General features: G+C 40.2%; 1 protein-coding gene and 1 non-coding gene across 2 annotated transcripts; both read right to left on the bottom strand.

Moving 5' to 3' along the window:
* Positions 1 to 27,515, bottom strand: Kat14 (lysine acetyltransferase 14). The gene is made up of 10 exons (XM_020184863.2): positions 27,253 to 27,515; positions 25,322 to 25,440; positions 20,877 to 20,998; positions 14,230 to 14,411; positions 12,073 to 12,489; positions 11,380 to 11,945; positions 5,596 to 5,732; positions 4,602 to 4,777; positions 3,082 to 3,272; positions 1 to 706 (listed from the first exon to the last, which is right to left on the bottom strand). Exons 1-10 carry the CDS (start codon positions 27,509 to 27,511, stop codon positions 533 to 535), a joined length of 2,343 nt encoding a protein of 780 aa, XP_020040452.1. The 5' UTR covers positions 27,512 to 27,515; the 3' UTR covers positions 1 to 532.
* On the bottom strand, positions 22,008 to 22,174 carry LOC141423504 (U1 spliceosomal RNA). Its single transcript, XR_012448368.1, has one exon. It is a non-coding gene; the product is annotated as a U1 spliceosomal RNA (small nuclear RNA).
* Positions 27,516 to 27,531: the final 16 nt, after the last annotated feature.

Consider the following 27,531-nt stretch of genomic DNA (forward strand, 5'->3'; position numbering starts at 1 on the left):
TAAGTAAAGCAATGAGTTTATTTTTTCTGACTGTCATAAAGAGACAACAGAACTTCAGTGCCCCAGAAGTTGTCCTGGAATCAGTGATAGCAGGCCCTGGGCTGAGAACAGCACTGGAATCCTTTTCTGTAATCATCGCATAATCTCTCCTCCGAGGACAGCATAATACCACTTCGGCACTGTGTGAATCTTCAACAGCACTCATGTTTTCTTGTCCGCAAAGTTAGGACAGACAGACTCTCTCTTACCAAGAGTATCAGTTTAGAAGGTCTTTTGCTCTGACACGCTGTCAGGTGGAAGGACAATAGCAGCATCATTCAGTTTTATTCAATGGTGGAGCCCAAGACGTTGGTCAAAGGCCACTCCAGAAAGGATAGGAAAGCAACTGTGCCCACCACTCAATCCATTGCCCACCACTACGACCTCTAACCACAAAGAAGATCAGAGTCCACAGTGAGATGAGTAACTGCCCACAGGTCTCCAACTGTTCTTGGACAGCACACACGGTTCTCTATGAGGAGCTACGTTCATATCAGCGCCGGAGCCTCAGAAAGAATGCATGTTTACACTCTGTACTCTCCAATGGGTAATATTTATCATAAAAATCTAAAACATACTCTTCAGTCTTGAATCCAAACTTCTGGTATAGCAGCATAGCAGGGTTGCTTGCTGAGACGTGAAGGGTCACATCCTTGCCCATGCAGGTCTGCCAAAGGAGTGGAAAAATACAAGGTGAAACGAAAGGGCCTGAGGGAAAATGAGTAGGTGAAGAAACTCTTCCAGTGCAGGCAGTTAGCTGTAGGAACTGGGAATCAGGAACTGAAGCTGAGGAGCCAAGTGACATTTTACTGCTCATCTAAGCTTCCCCAGGTTAAAGAGACTGATATAACCTTGGGGTTTGTTTGTTTGTTTTTTAACCTCTGAAGCAAAGGGTCTAAGAGGATACTTTATTATTTTATTTACAATTCAATTACATTTAAGTCTTTTTTTTTTTTTTTGGTAGTACTGGGGTTTAAACTTTAGGGCCTTGTTTTTGCTAGGCAGGCACTTTACCACTTGAGCCATTCTGCCAGCCCTATAATTCAATTACATTTAAATGTCAAATTTATCTGTACCAACACTGACAAACTTGAAGAAACAGAGACTGAGATAAATTCTGCTTTTCAAACTACATGATATCTTATGCCCCATACCCTAAACTTGCAAGAGTTTCCTTCCTAGACCTGCTAGAAAAAGTGCTAAATAATATGCAAAGAAATGAAGTATTAGGAATTATAGAGTTTGAGGACCTTGTATAGCCCTCTGAATCTCTAAGTCCACCTTCTATCCCTACAAAATTGACAGAATTAGCTCCCCAGAACTGTGATTTCTGTATTTAGTACTAGCCTAATTTCAGGGGAAAAGAGTAATAATTGTCCTATTAACACAAGGCAAGTTTTTAGATTCTTTAATGGGCTACAGAGATAGGTATCCCAGAAATCACATAAATTAAGAACTTGCTTTCAATGAGGAAGGCATTAAAATGCTGAAGTTGACAGAGTCCTTGAGATTTGTACTTTGTGGTTCTAAAAATCTCTGTGGAAAACTCTGGAGAAGGCCCCCTGACAGCTTCCTTCTTACTCTCTGCTTAACCCACACTGTGGGTCCAAATGCATTTTGGAGACAAGAGAGCACTAATACTACATCAAGGACGACAGCATGTTGTGAGCGTGTACAGCAAATTCTGTGGGTTGTGGTCAGTTCTTCAGATGACAAATACACACCATTTAACCACAGACATCACCAAGTACTACTGACTGACCCCGTGTTTGGGCCCTGGGACCTATGGTCTGATCGGGGTGTAAGGTGCCACATACAAAAATAAGCCCAGCAAACACTTAGCAAAGAATGCCTCCATGCCAGGCATTACATTAGGCACCAAGAACGCTCAACTACCATCCCTGCCCTGTCCTCTTTCTGGTAATAGAAAAGGCAGAAAATCCTGGAGGCACTCTGCCAGGACAGGAAGATGAACACAAAGATCAATTCTGTGGGTAGCATCAGGCAGAGAAAAGGGACATAGTAGAAGTAACTGAGCCCATCTTCAGTGAAGCAACACATGGTGGCACATGTTAATTGCCAGAGAGTGATTTACATAGTCACTACCTAGAAAGAAAGCAATTTCAAGGTTCCTGCCAAGATCTGAGAATTATTAAGCAAGTCTCATTTTATCATTAAAACCTCTCTTTAAAAAGAATCCTGAACCAGGTGTGGTGGCGAATGACTGTAATCCTAGTACTCAAAAGGCAGAGGTGAAACGATTGCAAGTAGGAGGTCAGCCTCCAACTGTGAAAAGGTATGTGACACCCTTTCACAAAACAATAACACCACCCCCCCAGAAAAGGAATTTTGCCCACATCAAGATTATACAATCCTCTGTTAGGAAAATTTATTAGGAATCAGTTGATTCCTAATAAAAGTTACCAGAAAAATTCTGGGGGTGGGGGGAACCCTTGCTTGGGATTTTTTCTTTATGTTAGTATATAAATATATGGTACATATTTTTCAATTATAAACTAGATATATCAAAGGATGAATTCAATATTAGAATCAAGTCTTAAAAAGGTCTCAGAAGCTTAACAGTGATAGTCAAATAAAAAAACAATCAGCAACAGACTACATCCTACTTATCGATAGAATCCCAGTAAAATGTTTAAAATAGTTAAAGAAATAAAAATCATAGCTCTACTCCCACTTCCTCAGAGTGGTGAGGATTTAAGCGTAGTAGCAGTTACCAATATGGACAGTGCACATGCTTTATAGTGTTGCATTTGGTATTTTCTTGTTTTATTTATGACACATGTTCACAAAATGGTTTCTTTGAAACCTGGGTATGAATAGCAATCTTATTTTAGGGAGCCAGAGGTTTTTGTTCATAGGCTTTCACAGCTACTTCAGTGGTGATCCCTGGTTTCCTTTCACTTGGTCTCCAATGCACCACCCATTGGGCTGTCCTGGAAAATACCAGCTCAGCCTCATGCCCCCACTGGTCTCTCAGGGGAGCCCTGAAAGGTGACTCAATTGTGAACACAGACAACTTGCCTGAATCAGGTGATAGATCATGAAAGTTGCAATCCCTGCTCTTCTCCATTCAGGATGGACAAACAGAAATGAAATGTAGGCCTCGTTGTATTTCACATCAGGAACCATGAAGCCAAAGGCAATGATGACTTTTTTATACAGGACAACAACACTGAAGTCTGGATACTGCAGGCACTCAGACAGATCAATGCCTATGGAAAAGAACCAGAGACTCTAAATGGGTGCCTTTTTGAATTAACAAACACCAAGCTGTTTAGCCTGTACTTAGAGCTACACCTGCATGCTAAAAAAAAAAAAAAAGAAAAGAAAAGAAAAAGAAAAAAATCCAAAATTGAAGACAAAGATATTACCATAGATACCACATATCCAGATCACAAAAATGCACTTTAGAAAATATCAAAATTAACATAGTCTTTTCTAAGTACATATGTTAAAAGAAGAGAGGCAGGACAGGTTGGGTACTAGAGAGTGTTTAAGTGCAGAACTGGACACATGTGGCTTTGACTCAGCCTCTATCATGTGTGTGACTTGGCATATTTCAAAATTCTCAGTGCCTTGGTTCCTGTAATATGTAAGAAGAACATATCTAGACCTGATGGAGCTGGGGTAAAGATCTGAGAATATCCTATCACAGTCTTTACTCCATCCATATGATTTGTAGCTTTTTATAAATCCTTTCAATAAAAAAGCAAAATAAAAAAAAATAAAAAACCTAATTCTGTGCATAATGTATGGAAGGTACCTAACATGAGGGCAGAAGGACCAGATATCCCCAAAATGTGACTCTGGCCTCAATACCACTCCTAGAAGAATGAGTACAACTCTGCTACCACATATCCACTTCATGACTGTCAAACAATGAAGATAACAAGGCTCTAACTTTGATGAAATCTTCTCTAACATCTGGAAGACTCATATTACTTCCTTTACACAGATCCACAGAGAACATGTTTCTATTTAGCAATTAAAATGTGTCCCTGTAATTGATGACTTTGGTCTTTGGAAATAATTTTGTTATGGCTGATAAAATCACAAATCATATTAAATTTACCCTTACTTCCAAAAAGTCTATGATTGGGGCGTTTGGCTTTTAAAAAATATCTTTTGGCTGTACTGACACTCTCTAACAGCTAAGCAAACAAAACAAAGAATCATTAAGCTAAAACGAAGTGTCCAAACACAGGTAAGCTGCCAGACTGTGTATCTTTGGTAGACAGACATTACCTGGTTTCTAAACAAATGTGGAAGCAAAACAGGATGGATCTTTTATTCTGGAAGCAGAGACAAGCAGGGAAGAAAAACAAACAAAAATACTGTTCATTACTTTAATTGCTGGCTTCTTTTTGATCTTAGGAAAGTGGGAGGCATTTATATTTTAACATTTCTATGTTAGTAGAGACAAACTAAATGAAATCATAAGAGGAAAAGAGCTTAGGGTCACACAGCATCCACTGATTTAAAAATCACTTGAGTGAACTATCCAGAAAATTGGTCTGCCCGGTCTGGGAGGAGGAACATACCAGGCCAGAAAAACTCCTGACACATAGAGTTGATCGTTGGGATGTGATTTGGTCGGACATAGCAGTAGTCAAGAGGTGCGTCAGGCTCAGGTGTCCAGTGTGGGTCACTCCTGTGCAGGTGGGAACGAATCTGTGACAGGAGCTGTAGTTTGGGTGGCTTTGTCTCATAATCACGCCTCCAGTACCACAGAAAATAAACAAATTCAAGTCAAGAAAAATATTCAGTATTATTCTTAGCTATCTGACTCACATACACTTTGATCTGTGTAAAGTATTAAACTAACTTGACTGCTTTTTATAACTAGCTTGTTTATAGCTGTTATAGTTCCCTGGTATGAAATCTAAATTTCAGACTCTTAACATTCATCAGGCCAAACCCCTCCATATCCACCAGGGCCTGTACTGGAGCCTTAATGAACAAAGTGCAGAAACAGAAAGAATATGGATTCATGCCAGGAGGGCTCAGACACAGGCATGCACCGCCAGTGTGTTGGAGGCCAGAAGATGTAGCACCTAAGCTCACAAACTGCCATCCAATATGTTTTCCCAGGAACCTCGTGCTAGGTAAGGAGAGTCAGGGCGCTGATGGAGCTGTAGAGCAAGTGTGGCACAGTGAAGACTGCACTGTCTTAATCACAGTGCCAGATACCATTAGGGGTCTCTCTGGACAAGAGACAAGCTATCCCAGCGTCCAGGTCAGGTCATGGCTCAATTGAGCTATCGTTCCATTTTTTTCATTTCACAAATATGTACAACTTTAATGTTTAAAATAACGGATACACACATACGCAAAATCATTATGATAATCACCAAAAACTCTAGCAGCTAACTCATCCTTGATGTTTACATTTCTTTCAAGGGACCATATTGTCTACAAAAGAGTGTGGACATGGAACAACTATCCTTGCCAGTGCCTGCTCACAGCGTTAGGTCTTTATTCATGCCAATGGAAGGGGGTGCAGTACCACAAACATCACACCTTTTCTGTACTTACCTGATATAAGGCTTCAAGATACGAGAAGTATAAGGGCTGACAATACTTTGGTCTACAGCCATATCTTCTGATCCCACCAAACGATACAAAAATTTGGTGGTCTGGTGCCGAAATCCTTTCCTGGATGGCAAGGCAGTCTATGAGAAACAATGGTTATATAAAAATAAAATTACTCAGAGGATTGATTAATTTCCATATGTAGGTCTTCCTATGTAGGTCTTTTTGTATTACTTATTTAGAAACCCCTATTTTTTTTTGGTACCTTTTCTGAGACAGGGTCTTGCTATGTAGCCAGGGCTGGCCTTGAACTCAAAATCCCCCTGCCTCAGCTCCCACAACCCTGGTGTTGAGATTATAGGTGTGTACCACTGCACCTGGCTCTAGGATTGAACCCAAGGCATATTACTTATTTTGAAAAGTTCATTTCACTACAAACTTCGTAGGCACCTTTGCCTACAATTAAGTATGAAAAACTAACCCATTATAATGGTTCACAAGTCAAAATAACTTTTAAAATTATTTAAAAATCTCGAGTCACTTAAGTGAGTGAAGTGCAGGACTGAACACTGACCTTACAGCTTCTGTAGGCTTTATCTTGTCTATATATTATGCCTTCAACCCACTCACTTCATATTAACCAGCAGTAGTATGAAATACATGTACATGATTATATGACCATGCTGTTATCCTAAGAGCCACTGGGGCCAATTGTTGCTACATATGGATTTTTTGAAATATGCCCCTTTTGCAATGAGTAAATGTGACAAAAATGGCAGTGATGTAGATTAATATCTCTATAACAAATCTCAACAGCAAGTTGGTCCTAGCAGAGACTCAGTGAGGACACGGCCTTGGTACCTAAGGAGGTTGTCCTAGCAGAGCTGGTGGACTCCATGTGTTTCCTTTGCACCCCCAGAGCAGCTCTGAAGGGTGCTGTTCTTCAATAAGCACTGCTCCAGGGCCCTCAGTCGTGTAGTAACAGAACACGTGCAATTAGGGTTTTATAGCATAGAGCTCAGATGGAAGATTAAAAGGCACATTTAGAAAGTGGTGTGCCAAGGGTTGGATGAAGTTTAGAAACCTGAGTTGTTTTTGTAGAATCAGTTTGCTCTTTGCCTAGAATATAACTTTGTTGAAAGAAGAACAAGACTTCTTCCTTTGTAATTTGCTCTCATACTTTTCCAACCTAGACACTAAAATTTTTAAATGCCAACTTTGAAATCCTTCCAAGGCTTAAAGTAAGTTTCAAAGTAATACTCAAAGTTGGTATATTTTCCAAATATGGCCATTAACAATTCCTCCCATCCCTGTAGGTGTAAGTGGCTCCTCATATCAAAAGGCAGACTCTATCCACATCTCACACTCCTGTACTCCTGACCCCCAGAATCTGGGTTGGCCTTGTGAAGGGCTTTGACCAATCAGAGAATGGCAGGAGTAACACTCTAGCACTTTCAAGCCAGGGTCTTAAGACAACTGGCAACTTCCTCTTGGCTGCCACGTTTTCCCAGTTAGGTCAGTGAGTGACTAGCATTCACATGGAGACGGGCTCCAAAAAAAAGAGAAGTATCCTGGCCATTCTAGTCTCAATCCAGCTCCTAAGCTAATGTAGCCACAGGAGTGACTCCAGCCTTCAGCTGAGTCTAGTCAATTCACAGAATCAGAAGAAATATTAAATGATTATTATGGTAAGTTACTACATTTTGGGGCAGTTTGAAATACAGCCACAGATAACTGAAACACCAGTCACTGACCTAGTAGCCCACAAAATAGTCTCCCTATCCAGTCAGTCTCAAGGTGAGACCTGAGGAGCCTCGTGGATATTGGAGTTCCCCAATTTCCCTCCACCTCCATTGCTTTCACTTTACTCTAAATCACCTCTCCCACTCTGCGTGGACTACCACCACTGCCTCCTGTTGGTATCTCTGCAGTCACTCTTACCCACATCATCCATTCTCTATATAGAATCCAGACTCTTCTTTTAGAAACACAAATTCACTTCCCTTGTTCACAATTCCTACGTGGCTTCCCAATGTAGGTTCAGAACATAATTCAAGTTCCTCACCTATGACTTGCAAAATCCTGCAGAATGTGGCTCCATTACCCCTGTGGCCTCATCTCCCACTGCCCTGGTTCCTCTGCCATCATGATGATCCAGCCATACCCACCAGCTTATAGCTAGGCCTTCCATCTTTAGCATTCTTCAGCCTGGCTCCTCCTTGTCAATCAGGACTTAGTTCAAGTGCGACCACCATACAGAAGCTGGACTTAATTCCCTGGGAGAGAGCAGTGCCATTGCTCGCTTCTCCTCCCCTCCATCACAGTACTCTCCTTGGGTCAAGAGATCTGTGTGCTTAGTGAGTTAGTCACTGTCACATCCCTACTCAAGAATGTCAACTCCGTAAGGAAAGGGACCTTCTTGGTCTTAATTCAGTCATATCCCAGCTATAGTAGTGTTTGGCACATATTAATTATTCAACTTACATTTGTCGAGTGGCAAAGTGATGGAGAAAAAGTCATCCCAAAGTTAAATAAGTGTGGACAATGTTAAATGTGTTTCTTTAGGTGGGCTGCTGGATTCTTTCCCAAAGCCAACTGGGGAGAGGCCACAGATGTGAGCAGAAAAATGGAACACAAAGCTAGAAGAAAGTCCAGGGAGCTCAACGATAGCTAGGACCCAGTGAGAGAGAGAGAAGAGCAGAGCTCTGCACTGGATGGTGCTGGGGCTGCCTGGTTATACGGTCTGTCTCCCTACCATGCTCTGGTGGGCTGTGACCCATCAATTCTGTCAGCCTAGCACTCATCGGAGGTTAATGTCAGCACAGTGCTGGAGCCTTCCTGAGGTAGAAGGGAGGTACCGCTTTGAGCAGTTCTCAACACTCCCTACTTCATCAACGACAGCACAGAGAGGAAGGGCAGCACCAGGGCCATCAATCCTGGGAGGATCTGGGAGGTGAGGCTGCCTGATTCTGGAAAAAGATGAGGATGGGAAGTGGGTTATCCAAGAGCCCCCAATTTACCAAATGCTGAGAGGGTCACGAGCTAGGCAGCAAGCTTTTGCTTTTCCCCCAGGTGTGTATGACCAGCAAAGGGAGCTGGAAAGATTAAGGGAATATAAGCTTACAGAGGTGAAAAAAACCAAGACACATAAATGAGTGCAAGAAAACAAAAGAAGTATTGCAAACTGAACAAACCATATTAGAAAAGGCAGAATTAATTTACCAGACAAGAATTTTTTTTTAAAGCACACTAGTCATTGGAGGAAATGTGAATCAAAACTACAGTGAAGCTGGGGTGATGACACACACTTGTAATCCCAACATTCAGAAGGCTGAGGCATGAGGATTATGAGTTTGAGGGCAGCCTGGGCTATATATACTGAGTTCAAGGCCAGCCTGGGATATATAGTTAGACCCTGTCACAAAAAAAAAAAAAAAAGGCTGGGCTCATGCCTGTAAGACTAGCTACTCAGGAGGCAGAGATTGGAGGATCGTGGTTTGAGGCCAACTGGGCAAAAAGTCAGCGAGACCCCCCATCTCAACCACAATAAGCTAGGCATGATGGCAAGTAATTGTCATTCCAGCAGGAGGAGGCTGTAAGTAGGAGGATTTTGGTATAAGGCTGGCCCCAACGCAAAAAATAAATAAAAAATAAGACTCTACCCATCTCTATGTCTTCTATTCTTCTTATAATGATTGAAATAAGGACCCACCCTATTCTAGTATAGCCTCATCTTAACTAATTAAGTCTGTAAAAACCCTATTTCCAAGTAAGATCCCATTCATTCACAGGTACCAGGGATTAAGATGGCAACAGATCCTTTTGGAGGATACAATTCAACATACAATGATGATCCCAAAACACTGCATAGTATATCTTCTTCCAGAAGCCCTTATTTAATAGTGGCAATCTTCCTGAACGGCTAGATTTGTTCTTGCAACTCACTTTTTGTTTGCTTTTCTTTTTTTAACTGAAAGTATATTGTTAAGGGAAATACAGGCTATAAAGAAGAGGAATAATTCACACTGAAAGACAGAGTGGCTCCCTCTGGGGTGAGTAAATATCCACACGAGGACTTCTAAGGTGCTTGTAACACTATTTCTTAACCTGGAGATACCCGGCATTTATTTTACTCATTTCTAAGCTATACCTGTATGTTCTGTGCCATCTATCTGTATGACCATTTCACAGTTAAAAAACTAAAGTACAGAGATCAAAATGACAAACCCAGAAGAAGGAAGAAGAGGTGAATAAATAACTGTAAACAAAAGAATGCCAATAAGCAGATCAAAGAAAGCCAAAACCTAAGCTTGCAATAGATAGGCCAAGAGCATGGTGATTTACAAAACACAGCCTCAGGAAAGCACAGCAATTGGGGCATCAGGTACAGCTAAAGCTGAGAGTGGGCAGCAGGGCTGTGTATAGAGAAGCTCTCTGTTCACCCACATCCAGGAAGTGATCTTTCCCTCCATGGGCAGAGGAATGAACACTGTGGAGAGGCTCAAGAGAGATTCTGGACACATGGAGCCAAGGTGGGAGCATGACCTGTCTTGAAGACAGGGTGATTCAGGGAGTTTACTTCCTGAGTGGCAGACTCCTGGCCCTCTCCATTTGGTTCCTAAAACTGCAGGCATGCAGGTTAATACTTCAAAGGAAACATGGGAAGTAGAAGGGTGAAAAAAAAAGAAGAAATTAAGAGGATCTGTCTAGAAGAGGGGTTTTGGCAAACTATAGCCCACAGTCCAAATATGGCCATTACCCATTTTAGTATATATCCACTGGGACACAGCCAGACATTCATTACAGCTGTGTTACACAGCAGAATTGAGTAGCTACAATTTACACTGTGTGACCTGCAAAGCCCACAGTTACTTACTACCTGGTCCTTTACAGGAAAAAGTTTGCCAATCCCTGGTCTACATGGTCCAATATCCAAACAGGGGAGGGAATTCCTAAAAGAGAGAACAAAGGAAACACTGAACCAGAAATCAAGGAGACTTCCAGAACTCAGGGAGGGAGAATGTCAGATAGACAGGGCCCACATACCAAACGCCCAGCACAACAAAAGGAAGAAGCACCAGACCTGTATGTGACTGAGTATGTGAACGTGGCAATAAAGGTAAGATCCCACTAGCTTCCAGACAAGAAGTCAGAAAAACATGTGAAGTCTCTAAACAGGCAATTCACAGATGGAGAAACAAATAGGAAACACAAAATGTTTAGCCTCACTTACAATCAAAGAAATGTCAATATAAAACAAGATTTCACTTTATAGCCACCTGATTAGAAACTTACTGGCTGGCTGGTTGGTATCAACTGCCAGCAGAGAGAGGGGGGAGTCAGACCGCTCACTGCTGCTGGTGGGGGGGGGGGTCAGCGGTGCTGAGTGGACATACTTGTTCGATGGACCCTCGTCAGCACCCTTTGAGCAACACCGACACTCTACGTCTTCGCGTTGTGCCCAAGCTACACAGAGGTTTACACACCTGCACATCCTTCTAGGCACAGCGTCGCCAACACTGCTAGTCTTCAACAAATCTGTCAATCAAACCCATGAACCGCACACAGCTTCCTTCAGAGACTGAGGGACAGCGAACTTCTAAGCTAGATCTTGACCGTCCAAGGGAAAAGGCAAAACTGCGTATTACTGGATAGTTACACCGACCAATTCTGAAACGTAAAGCCCAGCAACTTTTGCCTTTCTCTCCAGATCTGACCGTGGCAGCCTAATGCCCCCGCCCCCGCCCCCGCGGAGGGAGAGGAGAGGAGAAGGCGCGCTCGAGACACCTGGTACCGGTCGAGGATCCTGAAGTCCTGGCAGGTGGTGCGGTAGGTGGCTTGCCCGGCGGGAAGCCTGGACACTCCTGCTTCCTTGGCGCCGTAAAGCCCGTCGACCAGCAGCAAGGCGGCGTTCACCACCTCGTCCAGGTCGAAGAGCGGCAGCCCACGGTCCCTCTTCGCCTGCCTGACGATCAGCTTCCGCTTCAGCCTCCGCGCTTCCGGCGTCATGGCCACGGCGCCGGGGCAGGCTTCCAGCCTCTTGAGCAGCAGCTTCTCCTCGTAGATGCTGACCGGGGTGTACTTGGGCCCTTTGGGCTTCGTGTCCTTCTCCAGGGGAGGCTTCCTCTTCTCCCGAGCCCTTGCGTGCACAGAGGCATTGGAGTCTGTGTCTTCGCTGTCCACGTCCATCCTGTCCGGCTTCTCCTCCTCGCTCTCCACCTCCTGCTTGATCTGCTCAGGGGCTCGGACCTTCTTTCTGCCCCCCACGGGTCCCGAAGCTGCCGAGCCGGCGGGGGGCGGGACGTACTCCATGCCCGGGTCTATGACGCCGTCACCTTCCATTTCGTCGTCATCTGCGCAGAGCAGAACACCGTCACCAAGACGCGGGAGAGGAGAGCGGCGCCCGCGGCCCGCAGCTGACACGTTCGTATCGCGGCCGCGCCCAGGGAGAAGGGTCAAGCCCAAGCCGTACGTACTTACCGTGGAACAGGGCTTGTGGCGGCATCACGTCGGGAATCAGATCAGCTTCGGAGAGCAGGCTGGGCGTGGCCGAGTGGGAGGCCGGGGTCCCGGGGGCAGAGAAGTCCAAGGACGGGGAAGGAGAGGGGCTGGTCAGGGGCGTGCGGTCCGAGGAGCTCAGGGACGAGAAGTCGATCACTTCTCCTTTCTCCAGAATCACGTCTGGCCTTCGACCTCGGCTAATGAATTTCACGGGGGTGGAGGATGTGCTCCTGTCCAGAAAGCCTGCCGCTTCTTTCTGGGCTCTTCGAATGTCTTTGGCTTCCTGCGTTCGAGACCTTTTCTCTTTTAATTCCATGGCAGATTCCACAGGATTCCGACTTGCTCGTTTTCTAAGTCCCTCCACCGTAATGATGGGCTCCAATGTTGGTTTTGAGGCTGTCAGAAAATATATCACTTTTAAGAAAACTATTTAACTATAGTTTCTTTTATAATTTATTATTGTGAGCCTGATGCCATATTCAGAATAGAGAAACATTCAGTGAATGCCCTAAACCAAAAAACTTAGCTATCCCTTTAAAAGAAGTTGTAAACAAGGACTGGCGGCTTGTAATCCCAGCTACTCAGGAGGCTAGGGCAGGAGGATAATTTGAGCTATTTAATCCAGACTGGTCTGGGTAACATAGCAGAATCCCATGTCAAAAAATAAGAAAAAAGTAAAAGAAAAAAGTCATAATGCAAATTTGACCAAATAAATACTATCTTTCCCCTATTAGAATTGGTAAACACGCAACTTTCATAATGCTCAGAAAAGGGTGTCTTTCAGACATAAGTTTTATTATAGTATTGGAGAGTAATTCACAATACCAATGAAAAATTTGAATGAATATACCCTTTGATTCAGCAACACTATTTCCATAAATGTATTGTAATTTCCACACATACACAAACTTGAAAAATTATAATACTGTTTGAAATAAAAGGGCAGAAACGACCACAATGCCCAGCATTAGGGGAGTGATTTGATACATTATCATATAGTTATACAATGGAATTAGTGAAATAGGGCCGATCTACATGTTCTGAAATTGAAAGATGCCCAAGACATACTGGGGGGAAAGTGAGGAAAATATTATATTTATGCTTTCCTTAAAAAATGAGAAAATGCTTAAATCTGCAGAGATAATATCCAAAAGCATTCACAAGAGACAGAGTGGTCACTCCAACTGCAGGCAGGGGACAGGAGGAGGGACTGTAAACTCAAGTCTTAAAATAACTTTTTAGAACCTGTGGCTCACTCGTGTAATCCTAGCTACTTGGAAGGCTGCAGTCAGGAAGATCAAGGTTTGTGGCTAGCATGCGGAAGCGTGAAGTCCTCAGTTCAAACCTTAGTCCCAGAACAAACAAACAAAATACCCTTTAGATTTAAAAAAAAAAAAAAAAGATCAATGTGTGAAACAGTAAGGAATTACTGTTAATTTTTAAAATGTAAAATGGCATTATAATTAGGCTGCAAAAAAGAAAGAATCCTTGTCTTTAGAGACACTGAAATATTTAAGAATAAAATGCTGATGGCTGGAATTTGCTTCTAAATAATATAAGAGTGAAGATGGTGGAAGGGTAAGGGAAAGTTCCAGGGAACTAAATAAAGTGAGATTATCAGGAGTGACTATTGCTAAAGTGAAGTGAAAAGTAAATGGAAATTCTTTATACTACTCTCTTCACCTTTGTGTTTTTAAATTTCTATAATGAAAAGTTTAAAAGGAACCAGATTGAGGGCTAGAGGCATGGCTCAAGAGGTAGAGCTCCTGCTTAGCAAATGCAAAATCCTGAGTTCAAACCCCAGTTTCAGAACTAGAGATATGACTCAAGCAGTAGAGTGCCTGCTTTGCAAGTGCAAAGCCGTAAGTTCAAACCCCCGTCTCACCAAAAATAAAAAGTAGCCAAACCCCTGAAACTTTCAGACATTAAAAGAAATTTATAAAACTGACAACTTGATTAGAATATGATAAAACTTTTTTTTACATAGTATTTATCTATAGCATACCAAAAAAAATATGTCATCATCAAATCTCAAGTGGAGCAGCTCCAGAGAGACGGATGGGCTAAGCATCACAAAAGCAGGTCTGTCTGGCCCTGGACTGACTAGCTCCTTTTGTGCTATTCTCACAACAGTACCTTTTACTTTCAAAGTTGAAGCAGACAACTTCTCTCCTTCAGGTTTCATTGTTGGGGGCTTGTTATGAACAAGTTTCCACCATCCAGGCTCTCCAAATTCCTGAGCACCTGAACGGAAATACATAGGACTTCCCACGCTGAGACAACCTGCTACTGTGCTCCACCACGTCGAAGTCTTTTTCCTAAAGAGCCCAAGAATTTAAAAACTATTGGCACTTCAATTTGGTCATTGTATATGGAATACATTCTATGTAAACTCTGACTTCTAGTCTGTGATATGCTATGGAACCTGCATATGCTAAGGAACAGGGCACAAGGGTCAAGAGAGAGGTTCTGAGTCTGCCTGGCTACAAATCCTGGCTCTACTACTTTTCAGCTGCCTCACTTTCTTCATTTGTAAAAATAAGACAGTAGAATTACCTCATAGGATTGCTATGAGGATTAAATGGAATAATTCAAACAAATCATCATGATAATGGATTTCCAGACTAATTTTAATTAAGTTGCTTTTATTTATGGATTGAACAATCTCAAGAAATAAAGCATGACCAAAAAAAAAAAAAAAAAAGAAAGAGAAGAAAAAAGTCTGATTTTTAGCTGGGGATGTGGTTCAAGTGGTAGAGAGCCTGCCTAGCAAGCATAAAGACCTAAGTTCAAACTCCAGTACTACCAAAAACAACAAAAAGAGAAAAAAATCTGAGAAATAAAACAATAAAACAAACAAGAAGCATAACTCCAAGACTGAGTGTTTGATGGCACAAGTTAATCATCAGTCCTGGTGAATAGCTCATTTTATCCCAGGGAGACAGCTGCATCTCTCAGTCTGCTTTACTTTGCCTTGATGTACTAGAGTGGTAATAAACTACATAAAATACAGACAATACATAGAACAAAAATAGACTGCACAAGAGGTGAAATTATTAGGGTGATGATGAAAAAAATTTTAATGGAAATATTCTATTTCTACATTGAAAATGTAAATCAATTACCAGAAATCCTAAAAGTTAGGCTAGAAGCATGCCTTAAGTGGGAGAACACCTCCCTAGCAAGCATGATCCTTGAATTCAATCCCCAGTGCTATCAAAAGAAATCCTAGCTGGATGTTGCTGGCTCATGCCTATAATCCTAACTACTCAGGAGGCAGAGATCAGGAGGATCAAGATTTGAAGCCAGCTCCAGCAAACAGTTTGCAAGACCCTATCTCAAAAAATACCAACCACCCATACACACACTTTTAAAAGGGCTGGCAGAATGACACAGTGGTGGAGTGCCTGAGTAGCTAAGATGACAAATCTCGTTACATTTTTTGCCACAATAAGTAAATAAAAAATTGACAAAGACAAAATATTTAAAAAACCAGGTGTTGTTGATGAAAGTGTGGGAAATGAGCACTCATGCATTGCTAGTAGGAATATAAACTGATGTGTATTTTCTGGAGGTTGCTTTTATAATACATGTTTCATATGTGTATCCTTGACCCTGGAAATTTAATCGCAAAGATATAAAAGATGTATACACAAGAATGTTCTTTACAAAGTTGATTTAAATGGAGAAAACCTGGAAATAACCTAAATGTTCATAAAATATATGACCAGTGTTATGGATTGAATTGTGTCCCTCCCACAAAAAGATGCTGAAGCCCTAACCCCCAGGACACTGAGAAAGTGTCTCCACATGAGGAGCAAGTCAAGATGAGGTCGTTAGGTTCGATACTAAGCCAATGTGACTGGTGTCTTTACACAAAGCTGAAATTTGGATATAGAGACAGATGTATACAGAGAAAAGATGATATGAAGACACAGGGAGAATGCCATTTATAAATCAAGGAGTGCCAGAGGTTGACAGCCTCTTAGCTGGAAGACAGGCATGGAATAAACTGTCTCTTGAAGCTTCCAAAAGGAACCAACCCTATCAGACTTCTAGCCTCCAAACTGTGAGACCATAAACTTCTGGAGCATATACACTTTATGAATGTGTCTCAACTATCTCCAGTACCCACTCCTCATCAAACTTTCATTGTGGTAAAGTACACCAAACATTTACTCTCTTAACCATTTGTAAGTCCAAAGTTCAGTGGCATTAAGTATATTCGTATTGTACAACCATCATCACTGTCCATCTTCAGAACTCTTTATTGTGAAAAACAAATCATATAGCCATTAAATAACTCCCAATTCCAGTCTCCTCTCCAATGAGAATCACCATTCTACTTTTTTCTTTTTTTGGAGGACTGAGGTTTGAACTCATGGCCTTACACTTGCTAGGTGGGCATTATGCTACCTGAGCCATGCCCCTAGCCCTGACATTGTACTTTCTGTAGCTATGATTTTCATTACTCTAAGCACCTCATATAAATGGAGTCATACAGTAGTCTTGTAACTGGTTTATATCACTTAGCATAATGTCCTCAACGTTTATCCATGTTGTAGCATGTGCCAGAATTTCCTTCCTTTTTAAGCCGGAATAATATTCCATTGTATATATACTCCACATTTTGCTTAATTATTCATCTGTTGATGAACACTTCTGTTGCTTCTGCATTTTGGCTTCTGTGAATAATGCTGCAATGAACACAGGAATACAGATATCTTTCTGAGACTCTACTTTCAATTCTTTTTTTGAGTATATACCCGAGGTATAATTATGAGACGATATGATGATTCTATGTTTAATTTTATGAGGAACCACTATACTGTTTTGCGCAATGGTTACATGATTTTACATCTCCATCTTTGGTGCACAAGGGTTCTAATTTTTCCATATTCTCACCTACAGTGTTATTTTCTGTTATGTTTTTTTTTTTTAATTTGAGACATAGTCTCTCTACATAACCCAGGCTGACCTCAAACTCACAGTCTTTCTGCATCAGTTCCTGAGTGCTGACATTACAGGTGTGCACCACCACAATTGGATATTTTCTGACAGTTGCTATTCTACTAGGTGTGAGGTGGTATCTCGTAGCTCTGTGTGTGTGTGTGTTGTGTGTTTGTGTTTCTGGAGTTTGAACTCAGGGCTTCGAATTTGCTGGCCAGGTACTCTACTGCTTGACTCATGCCTCTAGTCCTTACTGTAGCTTTGATTTGCATTTCCCTAATGACTAGTGTTGTTGAGTATTTTTTCAAGTGCCTACTGGCCATTTTCCTATCTTTTTTGGAGAAATGTCTATTTAATGCCTTTACATATTTTTGTAGTAATGAGTCATTATTGACTCACTGAATAATGAGATTTAATGACAATGGCTGCTGCTTCTTTGTCTACCCCTCTGTGATCAGAAATAGCAGTCAGTGATGAGACCACAGATTCCCAATATTTGGAGGACAGGGTTCTTCTTTAGCACCCTGGATCCTGTGGTCTATGTACAAGCTGCACCCAAAACAGGCACACACAGCTCCTTGCCTTGGGGCTGCAGCTGGGGGATGGGTAGCTGCTACTGTGCTAAGAGCTGAAATTGACTAAAATCAACCACAATTTACTATCCAACCCTTCCCCCTGGAAGTTGCAAGCCTTTATGAGACTCCAGAGTTCCAAAATAATTGCCTTAAACAGATTTTATCAGTGCAATTGTGGTCTAGGTAAGGAGACAGATTTCTGCTGCTTCCTACTCCACTTCCAAGATCCCCCTCATATAGTTTTTTGAAGTATAATTGCTATGACAGTGTTCTATCACATTCCATCAAGTCTAACATCCATTCACTTTAAGACAAACCATCCATGTACAAGTAGAAAAGAGCTAGCTAGGTAAATTATGACCTACCATCAATTGTAAGACATATTCAGCTGTCAGAAATGTCAAAATGTGAAAAAGTGCATTTTGAAATCAGTGAAATATGGTAATAACAATAGTCAAACTATTCTTCAGTAATCAAAACTATACCTTCTAAAAGAATTGAAGACTAAGATGGTAAAAGCAGGTTAAATGTTCATTCACAAATTGCAATTAATCTGTAGTAATTAAACGCTTGCATACTTTTTAACTTGTTTCTACAATGGTACATAAAATTATTTAGGTTTAGCCTTAAATAAGTCTATATACTTTTAAACTTTAATAACAACACATTTAAGGCATCAAATTAAAAAGACCAGGGAGAAAATGTACATAAATTTAGAGTTTCACTACACAGAGTATCATTCTCTTAGATACTATGACAAATAAGAACTGGTTATCATTTTTAAAAATTTAAAGTATATCCTGCAGATAGCAGAATTAAAATCTTTAGTATTTTGGAAAAAAGGTTTCACTTAAATATAAATGTCCTTTATAAACTGCTTTGTGGGGGGTGATAGGGAGTTAGGGATCCTGTTAATTCATACATATTGTTAGCCACCTGGGGTTAGTGGTGGCTTATGATCCTTCCAGTCATTAATATTGCCCAAAGTGAAAGACAGCACTGTGGCAGGAAACTGGGGAAACAGGAATCATAGTGATTTCTAATTCTCTTTTACTCCTGGCTAGAAAATTTATTGCTTTAAATTCTTACTTAACACTGTAGCTTCCCTGTTTAACTGAAAAAGAAAGTCCCACATTATCTTTATATACCATAGGTGCAGCTACAATTTAAAGGCACTGGTTTATTTTTAGTGTGCTGATTTTTATAGTTAAATTCTATTTTGGCAAATGATACAGGCTTTCCACTTACCATGGTGAGGTAAAGTTTCTTTTTAAAATAAATGTATTTTTTATTGACTTGATGTAAGTAGAAAGATTAGATAAATAATTCAGTAATATAGTCAAAAGTCACTAGCTGAATGGTTAATCTACATAGAAACTGGAGAGTAATTTCACTGAAGGTTAAAAAGAAGAAAAATCTAGCTGAGTCCCCTCAGAACATGCTCTTAAAATGAACAAATGATACAAGTGAGCAAGTTCTTTTAAAATCCAGCATTATTCTTAAAAACGGGCAATTTAAATCCAATTTTTTCAGAAGATAATCCACTAAATAGAACAGTACTGAGAGATCATGAAAACATTCCAAGATCTAATTTTACTGGTTTTTTTCCCTTTCTTGTCCTTTATAAATGAGGCATATTAAGTTTCATAAATACTGTGAAAGCATTAACTAAAGCAACAGATTTTCTTTCCTTATGAGAAAGAACCATAGTGTCAACTCTTTTCTCAGCACCACTAAAGAACTCAAAAATTAAAATAAGCCATTTGTAAAACTTGAACAGTTCATTCTGTTCTTTCTCACAGGGTGAGAAGGGTGCCCCTCTTCTCCACTGCCTTCCCTGTCCCTCTCAGGAACCTAAGCAAAGCCAGTTCCTCAGCACCTGAGGAAACAGGCTGCAGTGAGTTCAGAGTCAAAACACGTACAACTCTGCTCTGACCTGAAATGATTAAACCTTTGGCATGTCTACACTGACCTAAGTATGCAGGACTTATGAATCTCTCACAAGACTTCAGGTAGCAACAATCAGAATCTCAAACAAATTTACCTATGTAGCAGCAAACTCACTAGTCCCTAACAGTAATAAAAATCTTCTTACGTATGGGTTGATGGAGTGGCTCAAGTAGTAGTACGCCTGCCTAGCAAGCATGAGACCTTGAGTTCAAACCCCAGTACAAAAAAAAAAAAAACTTTTTACATATGGTTTCAATGTCTGAGCATTGCTAAGTCTGATGTTCATCCCTAGGTCTGAGGACCCTAAGCAGCCAGCAGGGAGGAGGGCTCAGTAACAAAACTCAAAGCCCAATTATAAGAATAATTCATGAATAAACCATATGTGTGTTAATGTGGCCAGACTTTGCTAAGTACTGTGAGTATTATAAAAGAATTTCTACCTTCCAGAGTTTAAAAATAAACAAAAGCTAGTAATACAAGACTTTATTAAAAGGTACAGTTAATAACTGCTATGTTTCTCTTTTGACCTCTATGTCATTGATTTTTAAAAGGATACGATGGACATAATATCCTATTTCCTCAAGTTAAATAGTTACTCATCCAACTCTTGAACAGCCCCATTTAATCAAACTTTTTTTTTTTTTTTAACTTCTAAGTATCTCTTCAAAAGTATCATGCTTAGCTGTGCATGGCGGCTTATGCTTATAATCACAGCAGCTTGGGAGATGGAGATTAGGAGGATCACAGTTTGAGATCAGCCTAGGCAAGTTAGCAAGACCCCATCCCAAAAAACTAGACACGGTGGCATGCACCTCTGATGATCCCAGTTACGTAGGAGGCCAAAGATAGGAGAATTAAGGTCTGAGGCTGGGCCAGGGAAAAAGCCTGAGACCCTATCGAAAAATAACTAAAGCAAAAAAGGGCTAGGGTATGGCTCAAGAGATAGACCATCTACCTAGCAAATGCAAGGCCCTGAATTCAAACCCCAGTATAGCTGCCCTCCACAAAAAAAAAAAAAACAAAAAAACCATGGCTCAGTGGTTTTTTTGGCTTCCCCCCGCCAATGTTTTGTTTTTAAACCAACACTTTCCTTTGCAAGTAGAAAGAGAACTATGGAAATTCACAATTTTATAGTATAAACTTGCATTCTGAGTTTTCATAAAAGTTGTTTTAACTTAAACTTTCTTTGTAACTGCCATAAATAAATACTCTAAGTATCTAACAGAGCTACATTAGGCTGTCTGAAATCATTTATGCTTTGTCCTTTATATCTTCCTTCAAGTGTAAGATAGTTAAAAATCATATTACCTATTTCCTAGTAAAAAAGTCCAATGTTTCTCAATAAAAGCGCAGATATCTTCTTTCCACCTGAAATAACCTTGACGTCCACTTCCTTCCAGAGATAAGTTGTACATTGCCAACATGACAACCTGAAACATAAAGGAAATGGGCTAGGAGATCAGTGTGATCAGGGATGTTAATGTTGGGGAAGAAAAAGTCTGTTCTGTTCTAACTTCTGGGAATAGAAATAGGGAAGGATGATATCTCAGAATATTCCAGGTATAGAATTTTACTTTTATGAGATCACTAATTGACTTAGTTATGTGTAGTGGATTCTTTATGTGATATGTATGTAGGGCTAACGTGTGGTTGAACTTATGGTGACAAGAGAGGGCTGATAAATAGGCATTGTCATAAACATCCCACCCCTACCACAGTACAGCCATAAATAAAGGGTCAGCTGTTAGCCAGAAGCAGCCCTCCAGGTGCCTACTCCAACTGCATTTTCTGACTGATGGTGCTACCTTGTATTAAATATTTTGAAAATCACTTTAGAATACATGCCTTTGTAAGCTCCTTAAAGGGTAAAATAAGACTCTCAGAATTTCAAAGTTGAAAATAATGTTAATGACTGTGTTAAAGACTCAGTGACTAAGCTTGGGTAGCTGTGGAAATCTTTCTTTGAATGGAATCAGCCTAGACCAGGGCCAGGGAACTAAAAGCCTTGATGCTCAGCCCATTGACAGAAGACTCCAAGAGACCCCAGAGCTCAGTATACAAACTCCTAATCTAGTCCAGCCTTATTGGTTTTATAGAGTATGATTCATGGCCCCAAATAGGGGGGTATTTTTCAGAAACATGAATAACACATGTTCACTGGAAAAGACTTTAGTAACGCAGAAAAGTGCAAAGAAGGAAGTAAAAAAGTCATTTGAAGCTATCAAGAAATAACCACTCTGACATTTCAGTGACTATCTTTTTCAGACATTTCTTTACATGTATATTTATGTAGATGTTTTGTGTATGTAATTTTACATAAATGGACAAAACTGTAGAAGCTATTTAAAATTATGTTTTCTACCTAATAAAAATTATAACTTACTTTGAGACAAAGAAACTGAAAGGAAAACAGAAAATCTAGAAAAGAAATTCCTTCTAAAGGGGACAGCGTGAATAGCAGTAGTCCTTTACTATCACAAATTATGCAGTCAAGTTTCCCACATTCGGGGAAATCAAAGGGATCAGCACATCAGAGTGAGATGGGTAAGCCTCATCATGGGAAAACCACATTCATGATCATGGTATCTCCTCTGCCAGGTAAGTATAGAAAAGAATTCTTAAATAATCCTTTCCACAAGGAGCCTCCAGCAGCTGTTAGGAACCTGGTAAACTGTAATTAATGCCCCATTATTTGTGTTCACAGCATTAAATCCCCAGTAGTCCTATGAGAATAGCTATGCCTACACTACTCTAATTGGGGCCAGTAATTCTGATACTTCACTATCCGAGTTTCAGTTCCCCACTCTTAAATTTGTAACACCTCAGTAGTCTACTACACAATTAGCCTCATGAACAGATTTTTTTCAAACATCTTCCACTTATTTTTTCATCAGGTCATAATCAGCCGACAAACTTCCCTTAAGCAGTTAATACTCATGGAGAGCTATTTAATGGAAGATAAAAATGTTCTGGAGATGAATGGGCGTGATGGCTACATGTGGGTGTCCGTAATGGCACTGAATTGCACACTGAAAACGGAACACCTTATGTTATGTATATCTTAACACAATTTAAAGGAAAAGTCATTGTTCAATAAATACTTTAATTATGGGTGATTGTGGGGACAGTACTGGGGCTTGAACTTGTAGACTCATGTTTGCTCGGCAGGTACTCTATTGCTTCAACCATAGCCCCAGTCCAAATTGTGGAATAAGCTTTGCCCACTCAGACTCCTAGAGTATTCAGAAGCATGTAACCACTGCTCATCTCAATGGTATGTGTACACTATTTTATTTTCAGTGTATTTAAGATAATTCATGTCTTACAAACTAAAATTCACAAATTTACTTTGAAAATAACTTTTCACTATTAACACTTAATATTTACTCACAATATTTCCTCCTTTTCTGGAATTTGTGATCTATAAGAATGAATCCCAGTTTAGTTTTCTGCTCTTATACTACCAAGTTCATCAGTAATGACACCAGTCTTGTGAACTAATAGATCCCCAGGGCCTATCCCAGGGCTGGTGCTGCCACAGCAGACACTCAGGAACTGTCTGTTGAAGAACAGCCAGAAAATTAATGAGCATAGACAGTGACATCTTTATCTGTGCCTTAAGACTAAATCTCCAGTACAAAAACTTAAATGTCCCTATCTTTCTCAGATATTTGATAAAGTTTCTGTGTATCAAAATGTTGTTTATAAGAGTCTTCAAGGAGGAAGAGTAGAGGACACAGAAAAGGGACATAGAGGGATGGGATCTTTCAGTTCAGAGACTAGACTTCCTTATTATTGGAATTTTTTAATGCAAACAAAATGCTGTTTGTTACAAGCATTTCTCCCTACTACTTTGATAAATCAGCAAATATAAAGGTTAAGATTTAAAAAGACAGAAAGCCCAAATTCAATATTGTAAGTATTTGGAGACATCAATGGAATAAAGACCAATTGATTCTCTTTCAGGTCTTTGATGAAAGATGGGTTTTTTCAGTTGTGGTCAGCCAAAACCCAGATGTGCACTGGTGGGATAGCAGTGCACACATGTAATCCTAGCACTGAGGAGGCAAAGACAGGAAGATCTCCAGTTCCAAGCCAAACTGGGCTACATAGTGAGATTCTGTCTCAAAAAAACAAAACAAAACGAAAACAAAAAACAAAATATGTGTGACCTAAGTGACCTAATTTATCACTTCATACTACCAGGGTATTATCTCTCCACCATCAATGTCTCTTCTGGAAGTTACAAAAACACTTTTCAGGCCGGAGGTGTGGCTCAAGTGGTAGAGGGCCAGCATGGTAAGCACGAGGTTGTGAGTTCAAAACCTCAATACCACCAAAAAATATATTCTTCCCAAGTGATGCTAATCTAATTAAATATGCAAACTGAGCCAATATTATATATTCTGAGCGATATAATCAAAAGCTAGCTTTTCTTCTAAAAGCTACCTCCACAGAAAATGAACAATAACAAATTAAAAGGACAAATTACATATATTTGCTGCTGTTCTTCCATTTTATAGCTTTTATGAGAAGCCACTTGCAGGCCAAATACAAATCTGCCTATGTATTTACAATTCGCGATTAATATTAACATGACCTTGCCTACAGGTATTATCCCGCCGACACTGGGAAAAATATCGCTATTGTAACAGTCATGAGAGTATATCTTCAATTCCTTTTTTTTTTTTTTTGGAAAGTCAAAAAAGGCTTCCTAAACTCACCACTGATAGATTTCATGAGATGTCCTAACATATAATAATTAAGACAACAGTCTCAAGCTGGTACAGCAACTACAATTTACAAGAAACACCTTAATTGGCCCGAACAGTGTAATCTGAAATCTTTCTCATTACACTGTTTATTTTCTTCAAAGCAGAAAGTGCTATGGGCAATTATCATGTTTATCTGTTTATCATCTAAGTAAGTGTGGAATGTCAGCTGCCTGGGGATAAGGGTTGTATCTGTCTCATTCACCACAGTAATCTCCAAACCTAGAATAGTTCCCTGTCCACTATAGGCACTGTGAATCTGTTAAATTAAAACACACACACAGACAAACTGGAGGCTGGGGCTGAAGTGTAGAGCACCTGCTTTGCAAGCACAAACCCTGAGTTCAAACCCAGTCCCACCAAAACAAAACAAAACTATATATACCCTGATGCCTTGTCATATATAAACACTTTTACAAAATAAAACAAAAAAATTAATACAACTCAGAGATCAATAAAAAGCTATTGCTCCATTATGGTTGGCTTGGATTACAGTGTTAGCATTGGGGACAGTTAAAGTAGACATTCAGTATTCATCAACAAAAATACTCAAACATTTCTGAGTTCAATTGAAGAAAAACTGGATTGTTAGCTTTTGCAATCTACTACACTACTTCTTCCAAATCTGTTTCCAACGTAGCCACCTTATAGCTTTATTGTACTAAAAAGAAAAAAAAAAATGGCTGCCAGAAAAAATGTGTACTTCACTTTCAATTAAAGTCAGAGCTTGGTATTATATATAAGTAAAATTGTGTGGAGATTTTCAAGACTCTCAAACTCAGTTTACTAAATTAGCAAGTATTTTTTTTTAACAAAGAAATTCCCTTTCCATATATTCCATATCCCAATTTTCACTGTGAAAAGCTCAAAAGTTTTAAATCAAAGCTCATATGTAGGTAGATTCCTCATTACAGATAATAATTCCAACAAATTTCTTGGAGGATCAACCCAATGAATTCTAGAGAAAAGTTTTTTACTCACTTGCTGCCATGTCAGCTTCAGTCTCTCATACTGCTCCTTGCCATCTGCTGAGCAATCCGAACAAGTAAACCTAAAAAAGTTATCACCCTTAAGGTAACTGAGCTGTTCCCTCAGCTGACCTAGGAGAAAAACAGAAAGTTATATCATATGTTTATCTTGAGCAGCAAATGCAAAGGTTTAATCATTTTATCAACCAGATTTCCAAGTTTCCCATGAGTTTTTCCTTTTTTTCAACCAACCCTCAATAGCAGGATGGGAATGGAAAAGGGAGTGGAGAAAAAAATTTATTCTTCTTCTAACATCAGGTGTATGCCCCCACTAGGATCTGTGGCTCCTTAACTTTTAGGAGAAAGGTACTGGAAAAGCAGGTATGATTGCTCTAACTGGATTCTCCAACTATAACGTTCCTGACTCCTCTGGGCAGGTCTTTTTGTACATTCTTTCAGAAAACATCTGAGCTCCCACCACCTGCCAGGCAACCAGATGTGCAATGTCCAAGGCAGATAAGGTGCCTGCTCTCACTGGTTTACAAGTGTGTGAGGGCCGAATAGAACACAGATAATCACAATTGCACAGTGGTTCTCCATTCTCATGGAACATCACAGCTATTCAAGGAACTGTTTTCTATTTTCCTAACTATGCCTAGGTCTGCCCCAGACAAAAGAAATCAGTCTCTGAGGTGGGGTGTAGGCCTGTGCATTTAAGTTCCCAGGTGATACCAATGCTCTATGAAAACCATAGTAGTAGATTGTAATGTGCACCACAGAGCGGGGTGGGCACTTAAAGGGGTGTCCAAGCCATATTAGGGACATGGGAAAGTTAGATGAGGGGTCTACTAGGGCCTGGGGGAGAAGTAGAAATTGGCCAGGTGAAGAGGGTGTGCATTAGGGAAGGGCATGAAAGCCAAGGAGATGCATCTAACAGAGAGGAAACAAAAGTGCACAGTCCTAGAGACAAGCTAAAACTGGTTTTTGGAGAATAAAAATTTCACTCTAACTATAACGTTTTGTTTACGTGTGGGAGCAGAAGAGGCTGAAGAAGTTAACAGGGGCCTAAAAGGGGGAGTTTAAAATTTACCGTCAGGGCAAAAGGAAAGCCACTGAGATACTTGAACAGAACCCTGAATTAATAAACAGCTCAGAAGCAAAACTCAGCTAAGTAATAAATTCTAGGTTTGTTTTCTATGAAAATGTTACTGTTAACTTATTAATAACTATTAAGCTGAACACCTGAATCCATTTTTACAAAAATGTTTCCACATGCCAGAAAATGACCCACCTCACAACAATGTGAAGTTAGGAACTCTCTTACATAAAGCATTTCTCCAGTATGTATATTTTGCTGTAGACTCTTGCCTAATGGAAAATTCTATTTTGGTACAAATCATATAATGACTGGCAAAGCATGCTTAAAACCAGGAAACTGGAAGCTGAAAACCTCAAGATTTGTTATGTGACTCTGCCACTAGATAAAGGTGGTCACAGGCAAGAAACAAGACTGGTCCTGGGAAAGGCATCCAATCTGTCGATTCTAACCTGACTTCAGCAGACAATAGCACACATATTAAATAGAACAGTAATTTTTATGAGCATGAACTTAAATTTACACTGGGACTAGAATCTGGTCCCTAACCCATAATATAATCTTATTAGAAAAACTTGGTTAATACCTTAAGTAACACTGGATTTCCAATTTTCCAATTTTTATTGGGTTATCATCAAGAATGTTAATTTAACAATGGGATAGAGGTTGACAAGAACTTTTATTAGTTCAAATGTCTATATTTTATATAAATTTGTATGTGATAACTACATTAGTAATAAATAATATAATAATTATCCTTTTATTTAGGTCTACATTCGTATTTCTTTTACAGGCTGGAAACACAAAACTTGGAACAGACAAATCAAAGGAATTGAGAAGCTCCTTACTGGCCGGTATCCATTTTTGGCACTTGTCACAGAAGTAGGACAGCTGCTCCTCCATCCACGACACATCTCCTTCGTCGCTGTTGAGGGAATCCCCACTCTGGTCATGAGATAAGTCCACAGATGCCTGATCCTCTGACTCAACAATCAGGAGCGTCTCTCCCTCCACTTCACCCTCTTCCAGCCCTTCTGAGGTAGATGTTCTGGTGGCTTCATCATCGTGTCGACTTATCAAACTGCTCAGATGGATGTTACTATCCATCCCTCCTGCTCACAGGTTCA

This window comes from Castor canadensis, chromosome 5, assembly GCF_047511655.1.
Source record: "Castor canadensis chromosome 5, mCasCan1.hap1v2, whole genome shotgun sequence".
Lineage (NCBI taxonomy): Eukaryota > Metazoa > Chordata > Mammalia > Rodentia > Castoridae > Castor > Castor canadensis.

Coding starts and splice junctions, on each gene's coding strand:
- Kat14 (XM_020184863.2), bottom strand. CDS start 27,511: ATGGATAGTAACATCCATCTGAGCAGTTTGATAAGTCGACACGATGAT. Junction 14,412..20,876: donor ACTTTTTTACTAGGAAATAG/GTAATATGATTT, acceptor TGGGCTCTTTAG/GAAAAAGACTTCGACGTGGT. Junction 5,733..11,379: donor GGATCCTCGACCGGTACCAG/GTGTCTCGAGCG, acceptor TGTTTCTCATAG/ACTGCCTTGCCATCCAGGAA.